Raw genomic sequence first — 17425 nt, 5'->3', positions numbered from 1 at the left:
TCAGGTTCTCCTTCTGCTGAGTTCTACCTTCTCTTGAGGACAGGTATAGCTCTCATGATCTCTCCTCAAGGGACCTCATGCAATTCCCTGGTCATAGGAAATTTCCTCATCCAAATTGTGCCCCTCTCAGAGGGCAACTCACAGCTGATTACTGATGTGGAAACACAAAGGCATGTTCCCCTTGCCTCATTTCGGGACAATAGGAAGGGCCACTTTAGATAATCACCAAAGGCCTTGTGGGTCAGGTTCTCCTTCTGCTGAGTTCTACCTTCTCTTGAGGACAGGTATAGCTCTCATGATCTCTCCTCAAGGGACCTCATGCATTCAACTTTGCCTCTGAGTAGATGACAATTACTTAGTAGGAGAGAGCTCAAGTTTTCTCTGGCTTATGTCTACCTTGCTATTCTGATCAGCACCCCAGATTTTTGTCCCTTTGAATGACAGTGTTACAGTAAATTTCATATTCACTAAATTTCATATGTTTTGGAATTTAAAATTTGAATTTTAAATATAAATTTAGGTTTTGATTTTAAGATTTACTGATGTGTATTTTGATAAGTACATATGTAAAAAAAAGAAAGATGAAGAATGAGTTATATTTTAAAATAGCAAGATATTTGCTGTTATTTACATATATATATATATATATATATATATATATATATATATATATATATCAGAGCCCACAGAGAAAAAAATAGCACCTTTATTGAAATACAGGATTATATACATAGAATTAAATTAATAAAGAATTTTGTAAATTATGATGATATTTCTGATTTAGGGTGATATTCTAGAATTACCACACCAGTTATGGCTTCTTTATATGGCTTTCATGATATGTTTCAAAAACTCCTTTTCTTAAATATGCAAGTAAATCATTTATAAAAATATTATTTAATTTTACCTTTGAAGATGCCAAACTATTTAGGAAAATGGAACCACTATTTACATATTTTACAGGGTATTTATTATTATTTTACTTAAGAAAGTAAGGAATTTATTGAGATCCTCCATCAATAGTAAATTCACAACAAAAATAGGTCGGCTTCTCTTTACCCCTCTTTCCTATGTTGATCATAATTTCTGACATTCTAGTTCAGTTCTATGAGGTGTATGATCTATGATTCCTTTGAAAATGTGGCTTAAAGGTTAGATTTGTTTGCCCAGAGGAAAGGGTTAGCCAAAGTAGACATCATGGAAGGTCAATGTCCAGAAACATCCTGCAGTACTTGGCTATTTGTAGATGTTTGAATGTGTTTGCGCACATATATTGATACAGAGCCTCAAAAATTACTCAGAAAGAATTTAATTAGCTCTTTAATTTCTAGATTTCCTCAGAGCTATCAACACAAATTACTTTTATAATAGGTGACTAAATAAAACAACTCAGGATTAAATTGGAAAGCAAAATAATTAATATATTATGTATTTTGTTGCACTAAATTATGAAGACATATTTTTCTCTATTTTAGGTCTTTATTTAGAAGTCTTAAAAGAAGATATGGATTAACAATTACTGAAAGTTTTCTAGACATAATTGCAAGGATTTAAATCTTATTTCTATAGCAAGGGCACTTCCTTGTAAGAAACTGGAAGAGTGGAATTCAGATTATTTCCATTATTTGTTTAGAAAACACTGCCATCATGGTTATTAAAAATAATGATGGTGACAAAAATAAGAATACTTCTATTTGGTTAATATTAACTGACCACTTACTGTGAGACAAATATTATGCTAATAGATTTACATGTATTCTCTGTTTTCATTTCTTTTTTCCATTTTTTTATTTTATGGAAATAGGGTTTCACTCTGTCACACAGGCTAGAGGGTAGTGGTGCAATCATGGCTCACTGCAGCCTTGAACTCCTGGCTCAAGTGATCCTTCCATGTCAACCTCATGAGTAGCTGGGATTACATGCCTGCACGACCATGCCTGGTTAGTATTTGTATGTTTTGCAGAGGTGGAGTTTCACCACGTTGGCCTGGATGGTCTCTAACTCTTGGCCTCAAGTGATCCTTCCACCAGGGTCTCCCAAAGTGCTGGAATTGCAGTCATGAGCTACCGTACCTGGGCTCCTTTTCATTTCTTCTTGAACCTTTAAAATAGGTATTATTGGCCAAGTTCAGTGGCTTGTAATGACAGCACTTTGGGAGGCCGAAACAGGTGGATCAAGAGGTCGAAAGTTCAAGACCAGCCTGACGGTGAAACCCTGTTTCTACTAAAAATTAAAAAAAAAAAAAAATTAGCCAGGCGCAGTGGCAAGCACCTATAATCCCAATTACTTGGGAGGGTGAGGTTGCAGTGAGTCAAGATTGTGCCATTGCACTCTAGTCTGGACAACAGAGCAAGACTCTGTCTCAACAACAACAAAAAGGTATTTTCTTCTTAAAATTACTGTTTTAGAGAGGTTAAGTACTTTACTCAGGTTTCTATAGCTACTTTGTGATGGAGTTAATATACATAGTTCCATCTGATTTTTAAAATTCATACTTTTAAAACTCTGCTATACATTTTTGTTTTGATATTGTATTTATTCATTAAATGCACATGCATATGTCATACATGTACATATTATATATACTGCTAAATACAACTCATTCTTTATGCTATATGCATTTTTGATTCAAGTCAATTCAGTTGAATTGTGCCTTCCTGAGAGTACTATGAGTTACCCATGACTCCAGACACTGCAACATAGCGGGACTGCTATCCTTAGACTTCTTGTCAATACTTTTACTACTTTTTCCTCATTTGTCTTCATTTTCATTTTAATCTGAGTTATATCTGAATTAGATTATTATGTCAGGATAAGATGTCAGACTCATATTATATTTGACATATGTCCACATTTTGCTAGAAAAGGCAGAATTAAACTTAATCCCACAAGAGAGTCTGAGTGTTAGAGTGTATTGTACACAAAATAAATTTATTGACCTCTTGTTTAAACTCATATCCACTGTGTATATTTTTCACTTTCTACTGTTTTCAACATAGCTGATATTGTCAATGGTTTGAGTTGCATTTCTATTTTTGGACTCCTTACTGCAAAACACCTATTTATCTAATACATACAATCCAACTGTGGTTTTAGGAAGGAAACAAGAGAATCAAGCTATGACCTTTCTTTCTTGATTTCAATGTCTGAGCTACTTATAGATGCCATTAGAATCACAATGTGATTCTTTTCACTGAAATGTGTTTTCCATTGCCTGCAATGGTGAATGCAAAATGAAAAACTAATTTTGTGATTCAAAAGTACTTTCTTTGACTAGTTAGTGATCTCTCAGGTTTGTATAATAAGCAAAAGTGGCATGTACCTTCCTAGGAATCCGACATATTCTCTTGTTTGATCATCATAATAATTTGAAGTGGTAGACAGTACAGACTCTTCTTTTCATAGAAAGCATTTGAGGCCCAGAGACTAGATAATTTATGAAATATTACAAAACTGTAGATAGAAGAGCAAAAATTTAAGCTGGAATCTCCGCTGTCTGCCTGTATGTATCCCTGCCTCCCCTCATCCTTCAGTGTGGGCAGCCTTACGTCTCTAGGAGGCTCCTGATGGTATTCTTCTGGCTAAGCTGTGAAGTTGTTGTTGTTTTTTTTTTTATTTTCTTATACTGTTCTGTTTACACATCATCACACAGTTCATCAATGTAATTGTTTTCAAAGCGAACTGCTTTTACATTATTGTTCCAATTATTAATAAAACTCCCATTACGTATAAAATATTTAGCTATTTTCACTTATGAAGTGCTTTGTAAACATTTTAACTAATTAGGCCAGGCAAATACCAGCGAGGTAAATGTTCCCCTTCTTTCTAATGGATTAGCTGCAAAGCTAAGTGACTTCCCAAAGCCAGAAGGTAAGCTGTGATAGTAACTATGACAAAAGTCATTCATTTCTGCTTCCCGCTCTGCTATTGTTGTTTAGTCAGGGAAAATTGTCCTTAGTTTTCTTTTCTTTCTTACTTTTTTTTTTTTTTGAGATGGAATCTTGCTCTCTCAACTAGCGTAGAGTGCAGTTGCACAATCTCAGCTCATGGTAACCTCTGCCTCCCGGGTTCAAGTGATTCATCTGTCTCAGCCTCCCAAGTAGCTGAGATTAGCCACTGCGCCCAGCTAATTTGCATGGTACAGTCTTGGCTTATACAACCTCCACCTCCTGGGTTCAAGCAATTCTCCTGCCTCTGCCTCCCGAGTAGCTGGGATTACGGACACCCGCCACCCTACCCAGCTAATTTTTGTATTTTCAGTACAGATGGGGTTTCACCATCTTGGCCAGGCTGATCTTGAACTCTTGACCTTGTGATCCACCTCCCTGGGCCTCCCAAAGTGCTGGGATTACAGGGGTGAGTCACCGTGCCTGGCCTGTTGTCCTCAGTTTTCATACATCTTAATTATCATAAAGCACGAGTCCTGCATTTATTCATTCTTGACTCTAAGAGAATTTCTCTTAGAAAAATAAATTCACTCAAATATGGTGCCCAGTATTTATTACTAGAGAATGTTAAAGAAAAGGTTATTTTCAAATGGCAAAATTAACGTTTTAAAACAGAAATGTACAACACACACTGAATTTAGAAAAATGTATTTGTGAAAAGGCAAACAGACTTTGGTGTCCTTTGCTTCAACTGGTGAAGTTTGCATTCAATTTTCTTTTTATACTGTGTGATAAGTTTCATCATTCCCTGCCCCCTCCAAAGCTTCTCTCTCCCATTCAGAGGCTGTCATTGGAAATAACAGCCTAAAGAGTTTGGAGTCTCTTTGGATTCCTTCAATATACTTCATTCGCTGTTTTCTCATTAGAACATTTATACTTTTGTGCCTCAGTGGGAATGATCAATTATTTCAATGTCAGTAGTGGTAATATTACCCCTAAGATTTAGCAATTTTCAAAGATCTTTTAACTTAATTAGAGGCATTTGTTGTAAATTGAATTAAACCTGTTAAAAGTGCAATGTGTTATATTAAAAATATAATAGCCACATTGACCAAGGAGACACAATTTTAAGGAGAAATGTCCAGTATAAAAATGTCAACATCAAAATAAGTTGTGAAGTTTTTCTTTTCATCAGGTTTTCTAAAAGTTGAAAGAATGGATAACAATTTTATCCAGAACATTTTGACAAATGTATATGTACAGATACCTAAGTAAAAAGATATACATTTCACAAAAATACTTGAAACAAAGACAAAGGCAATAACAGATTTGAGCATTTTAATAATTTTGTTAAAAAGTAAAAATCACATCACTTATAATTAACATGATAATATTAATCTAGAATCAACACAATTATAGTATTGTCATAACTTATTTTTGATTAATGCTCTTTCTTTCCAAATATGTGCTTCCTTATCTTGACATATTTTACCTCATTTTCTTTTAAATGTGATATCACCGTGAACTTGCCCAGAGAGGGTCCTACCAGCTACATCACATAATGATACCCTCTTGCACCTTTCCTCGGCCGCCATTTAGAAAATCCTCATGGTGGCTTTCGAATTTCCTAGGTACCAAGCACATAAATTGGCATAGGCTGTGTGAATACTGAAATGGTGAATTATAGGAATAGACAGAAGCGGATCATAGTTTGAACTGAAGCCCATTTATTCTAAAAATGTATTCATTTAGTACATATTCATTTTCAAGTATCTGCAATTTATGAGGCATGGTGCTAGCACCTGGGAATGTAGCAGTGAACAAGACACAGTTTCTGCCTTCGAAGAGCAGAGTCACTAACTCATGAACATTGGTTTGCATTTTCACTGAGTTCTGGGTGTATGTGAGTGAGCTGTATACCTCCTTCCTGCCATCTCTGCCAACCCCCATGTAGTGAAAGCAGCATGAGTTGTGGAAATGCACAGGTTTTGACATCAGACTAAAATTAGGTTTAAATCTATGTCCTGATCTTGATCTATCTCTTACTAGCTGTATGATCTAAAGCAAGTAAACTGAACTTTATTAGTTGTTTTCTCATCTGTAAAATGAGTACAGTACCACGTATCCTCCAAATTGGCCCTGTAAATTAGATACATTTATGAAAAGCTCCCAGTGCATCGTGCATTCAATACATAATAGCTACTAATATTACATCAGTATTATTGTCTAATAGATAATAGCTACTAATATTGCATCAGTGTTATTGTCTATGTGTCAAATACTCTCTCACCTTAAAAACTCTGATTCATAAACTTTTTCAGAGAAGTAAATGGAGAAGGGTTCTGAAGTGAGTTTGCAGCCATCAGGCAGCATATGGAAAAACAGTCACTTCAATGGGTGCTGGAGTCTCAATTGCTCCAGCAATATAGTAAATTCCCTCAGAAGAGAAAATGTGTATCATACAATTCACCAATATTTTTATAATTTTTAAAGTTTCAGGTCATTTTTGCACCATTCTGATTGCTTCTTATTATCATGCCTATGGCCTTAAATTTGTATTTCCAGTCCTGACATCTCTTGAACTCCACTTCCATAAGGACAACTGACCACTGGGAAATTCTTTTGGATATACCACTGACATTTTCTATAAGCAGGTCAACATGAACTTATCATTTTCCACATCTTCTTCACTCCCCAACCAAATGATTTTTTCTAATATATTCTGTATTCAGTCACCATTGGGTAAGCTACCTGAACCAGAAACTTTGGAACCCTTTCTGAACTTTTTCTTTTTGCTCTCATATTCAGCCTCCACATCCTGTTCATAGTAGTCAAACTTCTCTGGAGTATACTTCCTTATCTCTGTTCTACCACTGCTTCAATTCTCTTTTCTTCAAAAGCGCTGCTATTCACTTTTGGGAGTGTTAGGGATTAAAATGTGTTTCCCAAAAACAAAACAAAAAAAGATACATGGAAGTACTAACCCACATTATCTCAGAGTGTGACCTTCTTTGGAAATAAGGTCATTGCAAATGTGAGTTAAGATGACGCCATAAAGGGTGGGCCTTTAATCCAGTATGGCTGGTACTCTTATGTGTGGAAACACAGACATACAGAGGAAGACAGCCATGTGAAGGCTGAAGTAGAAATTAGTGTTATGCTGCTATAAGCCTGAGAGTGCTGGGGGCTACCAGAAGCTGGAGGAAGCAAGGAAGAATCCTCTCCGAGAAGCTTGGGAGGGATAATGACCCTGCCAGCACTTTGACTTAAGACTTCTAGCTTCCAGAACTGTGAGAGAAGAACTGTCTTTTGTTTGAAGCCACTCATGTTGTGGTTACAACAGCCTAGGAAACTAACACAGGGACAAGAGAGTTCTTACTTATCTGGGACTTGCCTGCACGTTTCAGGAAGCTTAGTGTCTTAGCCAGCCTTCGTGTTACTGTGACAGCAAGGAACACCCACGACCACATGTCTGAAGACTCCAGAGTTCTGCCCCTACTTGGGCAGTACTGATAAATCATTGATGTAGGTCATGATGCTTTCTGTCCTTTAGTGTGGACGCTTCCAAACTTTTGTTTATTCCGCAGCTAGAGCAATGTTTCAAAAGTACAAGCATAATATCTCTCCCCATCTGCAAGGGAAGACGAATTCAGTCTGCTGACGGTGTTGGTACAATGTCAAAAGTCTTTTTAATGGCATAAACTGTCTAGGTCTCTTCCCAGTAGTTCATATCTACCTCTCCAGCTTCACACTCCATCACCATCTTCCTACTGGAACTTTCACCAGCCTGTTCCATTTGTTCTCAGTTTGGAGACAGGGCTTTATTCTTCTGAAAACTGCATAGTGTTGAAATGCGTTCCCAGTTTTCCTACACATTTGTCTAATTCCTCTTTATTTTGTAAGGCTCATAAGAGAAGTCCTCTCTGACTAATTTGGAAATAGGTCTATTCTGTATGTTTTCTCATAGTATTTAGTATAACACCAAAGCACTTATCACTGGATTTTAGCTCTGTTTTATTTTTTTTCACTCATCTGTCTCTACAAATGGATGAAAAATTCTGTGGGTGAGTGGGGGTGTTATTCGAAGGTGGGAATCCAGAGCTCATCTGTATTAGTGTTCTATTGCTGCTGGAACAGATGACTACCTACTTGTGACTTAAAGCAACACACATTTGTTATTTTACAATTCCGGAGGTCGGAGGTCTGCGGTGAGTCTCACTGGGCTAAAGTCAAGGAGTCAGCAGGACTGCCTTCTTTCTGGAGGTGTCAGAGGAGGATCCGTTTCCTTGACTTTTCCAGCCCCTACAGTCTGTCTTCAGGCCTCGGATCATCTCCAGGTTCAAAGAAAACCAATGAGCACCGTCCTTCTCACGCTTCCCTTTTCCTGGCTCTTCCTTGTGTTTTCACTCTGTCTCTTCTGCTTCCTTCTTCCATTTTTCTTTTTAAAGAACCCTTGTGATTACACTGGGCTTGGCTAAATAATCCAGAATATTTTTCATATTTTAAGCCCAGCCGTTGGCAACTTAACTCCATCTGTTACTTAATTTTCCTTTGTCGTATAATTTCATATAGTCAAAGATTCCAGGGATTAAGGCATGAAATATTTGGGGACCATTATTCTGCCACCTGCACTGTCATGAAGCCTGACGTATTATATTCATTTAATAATGTGTTGAATAAGTTATACCCAATTCAACCAGCTTCTACAAAGGAAGAAGTACTTTTTTCTTTTTTCTTTTTTTTTTAAAACCTACGTTTTGCGTAAAGGTGCTCACTTTCAATCAGCCTAGTGTTTCTTGGTCCTCAGGTTTCTTGCTAAAATGATTCAGTAGCTGACAGAGTCCTAACAAAAAAGCAGGAGACACTACTTTAAAAATTCTTTGTTACTAGTAATGGTACTTAGGCAAGGGACTTAATTTAGACTTTAGTTCAGCCTCTGGAGCAGGGAATGCTGAGGAAATGTAATAAAGCCTTCTTCAGCAGTGACATGATATGATGTATGCATGTTTCTTTGATATCTTCATGATAATAACTCCCTGAAAAGGTGACTATTAAGTCTTAGAAAGAAGTCACTGAGGATATCCATGCTCAAAAATGTGCTGATGAGTGGGATATGGTGGAAAAGAAATAAGAAGTACCTAAATAAGAGAATTACTTATAGATGATTATAATGAAAAAAGCACCTTAATTTTTTAAAAATGCTACAACCGGAATATGTTTGATTATGCCAAAAGAAAGGAATATGGAAATTTTTAGTGCCATCTATTGGTAGTGATTTTAAAATAAGAATTATTATGTGTAATTGATGAGTGGTGGCTCTTTGCTGTATCCAAATTCCTAATTCCTAAGGATTCTTGTTAACTGTAGAAGAGAGTAGCTTAAGAATCCATTCTCCTTTTTTTTTTTTTTTTTCCAAAGCAATTTTGGTCTTTCTTATTATGATTACATGGATGGATCATAGAAATCTTGTTTGATTTCAGGTCTTTATTAGGACTGGTCATGGAAGGTGGATATATGTGTGTCATTTGAAATGTGGCTAAAGTTCAGAGAAATAGGTTTCATTTAATAGCTGAATACTGGATGACCTCACCATTCTTCTCACCCTCTGGCAGCTCACCCTATGAGCAATATAGGAGATGTCTGCATGAACTGAGAAGTAGCTGCTGGCCTCAATGTGATTTTGCAGTGATCTGTGTGCTCTATGGCTTCCTTCATAACCAACAAATCAATTCCCACTATACGTATTACACACCCCAGTGGCAGAGGCCATTTATTATCCTTTTGATGGTCATACTCTTTGTACATAACCAAGAAAGATTACAAAGGGAGGAAAAGAACAGTTGCAATATGGATGAAGATATTCTACAATGCCACTGCATTTTATCATGTGCCTTGCATGTCTAGAAGGATACAAAAGCTGCTCTCTTTCAAGAAAATTTTGAAAAACATGGAAACAAAATTCTTTTTAATGAAAAATATTTGAAGAATAAATGGAGAAAGTTGTAGAGATAATTCTACAATTCTAAATTCTATACATTTAGATTTCAGAGGCAAATTTAAAATGATGAAAAGACCATCATATTTTATTTTTGTATGGGCATTGTTAATAACACTATACCTGCCTGGTTTTGCTCAGTTAATGAGCTTTTGATATAGCCTTTTATTTGACATCATCCATTATCAACTGATTTTTTTGGTTAATTTCTAATTTTGCAGTATATACATTTTTAAACTCTAAATGATTGATTCAAGGATTTTCCTAATTTTTGAATCCACATACTATAGTTACCATTACTAGATAAATCAAAAAAACAAACGCTGACTTGTGGTGACTAGGTATAAAATAATTGAATATTTTGAATTCAATCTAAGTGGCTACTAATGAAATTTTGGTGTTATTTGCCCTAAATCAAAAAGTCTGGTAAAAAATAAGTATATCTGAATGTATATCTAAATGTGAGCAGGAAACATTTTATTAGTGAAACTAATGGTAAAAGTATGACTTTATAGTGGGTTCTGTGCATACACACTTAAACTGCTTAGTCATCTTGTCAATGGATGTGGAAAGGACAGTGGAAATTTCCGAATATCAAAGAAGCTACTGTCTTTTCTGTTTTGCATCATTTGAGACTTTACAGGTTTTTTTTTTCTTTTGCAAACCACACAATGCCAAATCTGCATTTGATTTTCCCTTCCCTTTGAAGGGTAAAACAATGATAAAGTGATTAACTGAAGAGGAGATCATGTACAGGATATTTTGCTTTAGCAGTGTGCAAAGTTCTGGGTTTCATTTCACATGATGGTAAACGGAATGAGGTATTCTGGAATCCCTTCTATAAGAGAGTTAGCCCTTGACTATATTACGGTATAGAAACCAAACCTTTCTGGGCTCTGTTTCCTCTTTAACTGTTCCGCATTTGTGTAATTGAAAAGCATGCTCGATGCAAAGACATCTTGCTTTCCATTAGGTGAAAGATGTCTTTGCAAAGACATCCTGCTTTCCATTCTACACCTTCATGGAGAATCACATAAGAACAACAAAAAGGAATTGTCAATATCAGGTTCAGTGCCTCACTAGTTCTGTGCAGACCAAAACACTGTAGTTACGATCTTCTAGTTTTTCCTTCCTTCCTTCCTTCCTTCCTTCCTTCCTTCCTTCCTTCCTTCCTTCCTTCCTTCCTTCCTTCCTTCCTTCCTTCTTCCTTCTTTCTTTCCTTTCTTTCTGTTCTTCCCTTTCTTGCTGGCTTGCCTGCCTTCTTTCTTTCGCTTCGCTTTCTTGCTTTCTTTCTTGTTTTCTTGCTTTTCTTTTTGTTCTTTGTTTTTCTTTTTTCTCCCCACTTTTGTTTTCATTATTTATTTTCTCTTTCCATGTTATGTTATCATATTTGATCATCTTCAGAGAGCAATAAGCTTTTGTATGTAACATCTTTTGAATATGTCCATGAATTCCATTTCTGTGCCATCCCCAGCACTGCTCTGACTTTCTGTGGTTTGTCATTAAGTCGCTGAACTGCTTAGTTTGTTATTAGTTTCTTCTTTGGTAACATGTTTATGATTAGGGCTGTTTTTCATTGAGGAATCTACTATCTCATTCTAGAAAATCTTTCTAGAAAAAAATTAGGCATGCTAATCCAGGAATTTAGAGCCTGGTTATTATAAAGATCAACTACTGGTTTAATAAAACACGTGGTATATACCCATGTGATTTACTGCTTTAATTAAATAACAAATATTTGCATATCTATATTGATATCTCTTTAAAAATAAAAGGAAACATATCATCATTTGGATAGGTTTTCTACATTTCTTGGACTTAGTGGAAGCTCAGACTAGTTCAAAGTAAAACTGGAAAATATTAGAGGAGAAAGAAGAAGAAGCAACAGATTGAGTGTTCATTGTTTTGTGAATGTACCACAGTGATAATATGGTTCAAATTGTTTTATATCTGTTAACCTACTCATCATGCTCACCCTGGGATGTGGGTACTATTACTAGTGCTTTTTCTATGTGAGGAAACTAAGGTGTAGAGAAGAATTATATCCAGACTGTCAGCTCCAGGGCTTTTAGTCACAGCACTGTGGTAACTCTACTGTATACTGCCTCCACAGATTCTTTGGACTGAGTGGAAAATGCTTTGTGATTGTTCAGTTATTTTCAGATGGCCTCTTCATCTTTTCTCTTGCAACAACTATAATTTTAGAAACTTTGACATCTCTTGTCCTGAATGCCAAATATAGAGAGATCAGAGCTAAACCAGAATGCTTTGTATGAGATCCTTTTATATTTTATTTCAACTGAAAATATCAGTCTTGTGTTATGGAATAAAAGAGTTCTTAAGTTTTGAATTTGTATTCATAGATTTTTAATGACATACTGATAATTTCAATTTTTAAAATGAAAATTGATCTTTAACAAGTTGCATCCAAATAATTTAATCTTCATGTAGAGAGGTCATTGCGGGTAAGTGAGATAAGCAGGGATATATTTTAGATTTTAAAGATAAAAAACAAGTTTACCATTTACAATAATTTACTTTCATGTTTATTTAAAAAAAACTGTTTAATTATGGTAAAAGCAACATAACATGAACTTACTATCTTGGCTATTTTTAAGTTACAATTCGGTGGTTATTATATTCCCATTATTGTGCAACCAGTCTTTTGAGATTTTTTTATCTTGGAAAACTGAAATTCTACACTGTTTGCAACTTCTCATTTCCTCTCTCCTCCACGCCTGCCAACCACCATTCTACTTTCTGTTTCTATGATTTTGACTATTTCAGATACCTCCTCATGTAAGTAAAATCACATAGTATGTGTTCTTTTGTGACTGGCTTAACTTTCTTAGCGTAATGTCCTCAAGATTCATCCATGTTGTAGCATGTGTCAGAATTTTCTTCTTTTTTTAAAGCAGAATAATATCCCATTGTGTATATCACATTTTGTTTACCCATTCATCTACCAATGGACATTTACATTGTTTTCACATCTTGCCTATTGTGAATAATGCTGTTATAATCATGGGTATACAAATACCACTTCTAGAACCTGCTTTCAGTTCTTTTGGGTATATATCCAAAGGTGGAATTGCTGAATCATATGGTAATTCTATTTTTAATTTTTTGAGGACATGCCATACTGTTTTCCATAGTGGTCGAACCATTTTACTTTCTCCCTAATAGTACACAAAAGTTTTAATTTCTTCACACCTTTGCGAACAATTGTTATTTTGTGTGTGTGTGTGTGTGTGTGTGTGTGTTTGTAGTAGGTAGGCATTTTAACAGGTGTGAGGTGACATCTCATTGTGGTTTTGATTTGCATTTCCTTAATTCATGTTTATGTTATCCTATAATGTGAGCCATCCACTGTAGCTAAAAGGAACATAAATAGTTTTGAGTCCCAATTATTTATTTAGAAATAATTTTGTTCAGTTTTCCTTTCACAGTGCTTCACTGTTATTCTCAAAATATCTTACTTTTGGTTGTGCTTTAAGCTCAGATTTTATCTACTGCTTCTTTGTTTGTAGCTGTTCTTCAGTTGCTGGTAGTAGATCTGCAGACTTCTTCAAGCATCTCCATTTTGTGCTGGTGTCAGTGTCTTCAGAGCTTCAGTTATCTCAATGGCAAAGTCAGGGCTTCTGGTACATTATCCCGCTGATGGTTTCTCTCTGGTTCCTGAGGCTCTACCTGCATTACCTGGGCCAGTGTCTCTTCCTCCAGGCCATTTCAGCTCCTGTTACAAGGTGAGTGCTTTCCTCGGCAAGTCAAAGGAATATATTTTCATCTTGATAGGAGAAACGAAAGTACAAAACACCTCTCCCATCCATTTACCGTAAGACCTAAAATGCAGAGATGATTTGAAAAGACAAAAATGTCTTTATCTAAGAGCAAGAACTTCTATTACAGTTATAGTCTCACCTTATGGGCCTGTATATATAAGTACATAACTGGTACATCAATATATATTTTAAATTTAGCAGATTCAAATATGTTCTAATATCTGAGCAGGTTCCAAAAAGGAGTTTAGCAACAATGTTTTATTCTATTTTGATTTTATCAGAGTGACTTAGGCTGAAGGTATTTTAGAAGTAATGTAAGTGTGATTTATCACCTATTCACAGAGAAGCAAAGATTGCTTCTTCTGCAAAATGATTGAATTCAAACAATTACCAAACTCAAGCCCAGGCAGCTTTCTGGGCCATTATCCTCTGGAAAAAGATGACACTTTAAAGGTTATCTCTCCATAAACATGATTTCAAAGACACTGTAGATAGACAAACAGATAGATACCAATACAAGTAAAATTCATTTTCTCAAATGTCGATGGTACAGATAAAAATAAAGTTGTGTGTATATTTTCAATTAAGAGGATTGCAAAGAACTTTAAGACTTTATGAAAGAGAATATATATAGGTTTATTTGTATTTATACGTACATATATAGTTATTGATATTCTTTGAAAATTAAATCATAAATGTCTGAATATATTATGGAATATGCAAATGTGTCTATACTAAACTGCATTTTCAAGGGGGAGTTTTTATCTGGATATTCTCTTTGTTCCTCCTTTCTTTCTTTCTCTTTCCTTTTTTAAGGTTTCCAAAGCAGAAAGAACAAGTGTTGTATGCTTGGGTTAGTTGTTTTTTGCTTTTCACTCTTTTATTTTTTAATAGAAAAGGAAGCCCTAACATTTGTTAGTTGTTAATAAAATGAGACTGCACAGTGTAACTTGGCAGCCCAGTTGAACTAACTTCTTAAGCAACCAAGGACCTAAGATACAAAGGATGTTTGTCTGGCTGTTGTCTCAGTCTGTAGGCTTGAGTCATGCAGTAGCTCTGTGTCACATCTTACCTTTGAGCCACAGCAATAACAGCACCAACAATGAGCATGACTCTCTGTGTCAGATACTGTGCTAAGAAATGCATGCACATTACTTTATTTGATATTCACAACCACATAAAAACAAAGCATAAAACTTTCTTTGAAGCACAAGTCAAGGAGTAGATAGAAAAAATACCTCCCTTTAGTAGATGGCAGATAAACAGAATGTATGAGCAGGTTTAAGTATGAAACAGCTTTATGTAGGCTGAAATTCAGAGGAGGGAAAACTTAAAGTGAAATAAAGACTCACTGCAAGAAAGACAGTGGCAAAGCCTGGGTCTAGGATGCTTGAGTGACTGGGCGCAGATTGGATCTAACCCTTAGGCTAGGTCCTTCAATTGTGTCTAGTTGACTCTTTTAGAACAACAAAAGGATGTGATATTTTGGTTGTTAATGGTGACAGTGTCATTTTTGTTGTTTCTGGGAATCTAGTTACAAGAATCACCAGTAAAATCAATCAGTTATGCTAAAACTCTAAAGAATTATTAGATGTATATCTAGTCCTCGTTTCTATTAGAGACTGACACATTAGAAAATTCACTGATCTATTCTACATTTTTAATAGCCTACTAAAATGTGCCATGTGAACCGCAGAAATGCTCTTAGTCTTTAGAATGCTCTGTTCTGTGGCTCAAATTGACATACTTTCCGTGGCGGCACAGGACAATTACAACAACAATAAACAGGGTAGAATTTATTTACCTTTTCCTGGAAAGTAACATGTTGAGGGGCTGGGAAAAAAATGAAGACTTCTAACAATAAATTTTGGGGTACTACTAAGTGTCCAGTTTTCTGTATTTCAGAAAAAGCAAACAAAATGCACAGTTTTAAAAATTGGTTTGTACACTTGGCGTTGTCTGCAGTTCCTCTTGTTTGCCCCTATGTGATTACCTTGTTTTCCCACAGATTCCATTTTTCCCCTCACACCATTGAGCTTTGCTACCCCACTTCTTCACTTCACATTGAAGAAGAGCTTGCTGTGGTTGTGGTGGGGCCTTTAATGCTGAATGCAATCCTACTTCTTTCGGTTCTGATCAGATGGGGCTGTCAGCTACTGTTTGCCTCCTGTCCTGATGTCTTGTCAAAGTTAATCATTACCATGGGACTATGGACAGTTCTAGACCCATTGGCAGTGTTTATAGTGGATACTCTCCTAGGGGTAAGTCAAACAAAAAAATCAGGATATGAGTCCTTGACATAGAATTTATCTTTAGTGCATGAATCATTTGACATGGAGAGTTTCAATCATGTAAATGTAAGCTCCAAGAGGGTAGAGGTTTTGTCTAATCTTATTATTCTTTTATCTTCAGTTCCTAATGACACAGAGTAGGCATTCAATACATGTGTGTCAAAGAAATAATTAGAATATATGGACTAGATTATGTGATTGCCATCAAATATGTATCTTTTTTTTTGTTTCATTAATGAATCTCAAGTCTATTTCATTACCTTTAAGAAACAGCAGAAAGGTATGATGTGGAATAAGAGAAATGCATGATGACTCTTAACATCTCCTGCTGAAAGTACAGGCAGCAGATATGCTTTTTGCAAGGTAGACTGGTTAACAAGTACAGAGTACAGAAATAAAAGTTTCGAGGTGGTACTCAATGAAGCAGTAGCTGAGAGTTGGAACATCTCAATTCTACTCATTGCCCAAAAACTAAAATGTATTTTGGTATAGGGAAGATCCAAATGAATCTGCTTAGGCTTCTGTTTTCATCTCCACATAAGTAATTTGGATAAGCTTTTTAAAATAGTGCCTTTTCAACCTATCTTTATCATTAGTTTAATCATCGGTTTAAAAACTAAAGAAATTCTTCCTTCTCTATTGCATTGGAGAAAAGGTATATTACTTAATATTTATATTTGCATATTATTTCCACTTAATATCAGGAGATTTATAATGAAAGGACATCCATAATTTATAAAACTCAAAGGTCAAAGATGTCATATGATGACACTGTAGGTCCTTACAAATGTATATACTTTAAAAAAATACGTTGTATTGTTTTCTTATTTCTAATCCAATGTAGCATACATCTTTCCTTGTCTAAAATAAGGGCTTTTTGTTACATTAACCCAGGCATCCCGAAACTACGGCCTGTGGGCCGCATGCGGCCCCCTGAGGCCATTTATCCGGCCCCCTGCCACACTTCAGGAAGGGGCACCTCTTTCATTGGTGGTCAGTGAGAGGAGCACAGTGTGTGGTGGCCCTCCGACGGTCTGAGGGACAGTGAACTGGCCCCCTGTGTAAGAAGTTTGGGGTTGCCTGCATTAACCTAATGTAAACTTGGTTTTCAAACTCACATTAAGTACCCTGATAACTTTTTTATAAGTTTCTAAAATAAGCCATCTCTTTTATGTATAGCACAAATTAAATTCCTATCAAATCTGCTTCAGAAAGAAAGGACTGTTTTCACCATCAGATTTAATTTCTTCATATCTTGTGCTCATTAAATTCAGAAGTTAATAGTACATAAATAAAACATGGCTTTTACTTTATGAATTGCATGTCGAGCGTGTGCATATAAAGGCTTAGAGGGAAAATGAGAAAAACCTTGGTAAACCAAGCATGTAAAAGCCAACCTTTTTTCTTTTCCTTTGTATACCTGAAGAGCTGGCAATCTTCATTCAGTACCTAGAAGATTTAATTCAAAAA

At 35.7% G+C, this 17425-nt stretch overlaps 1 protein-coding gene across 1 annotated transcript in view; it reads left to right on the top strand.

Moving 5' to 3' along the window:
- Positions 1-17425, top strand: part of LOC101045670 (uncharacterized) — a 292425-nt gene that overhangs the window by 187746 nt on the left and 87254 nt on the right. Inside the window, exons 8-9 of the mRNA XM_074397112.1 lie at positions 13413-13628; positions 15673-15925. Of these exons, the coding sequence (XP_074253213.1) occupies positions 13413-13628; positions 15673-15925 (469 nt within the window). The remainder of the gene's footprint in view (positions 1-13412; positions 13629-15672; positions 15926-17425) is intronic.

The sequence above is a fragment of the Saimiri boliviensis genome, chromosome 4 (assembly GCF_048565385.1).
Source record: "Saimiri boliviensis isolate mSaiBol1 chromosome 4, mSaiBol1.pri, whole genome shotgun sequence".
NCBI classification, from domain to species: domain Eukaryota; kingdom Metazoa; phylum Chordata; class Mammalia; order Primates; family Cebidae; genus Saimiri; species Saimiri boliviensis.
Note: the sequence above shows the minus strand (reverse complement) of the source record. Positions and strands in the feature narration are given on the sequence as shown.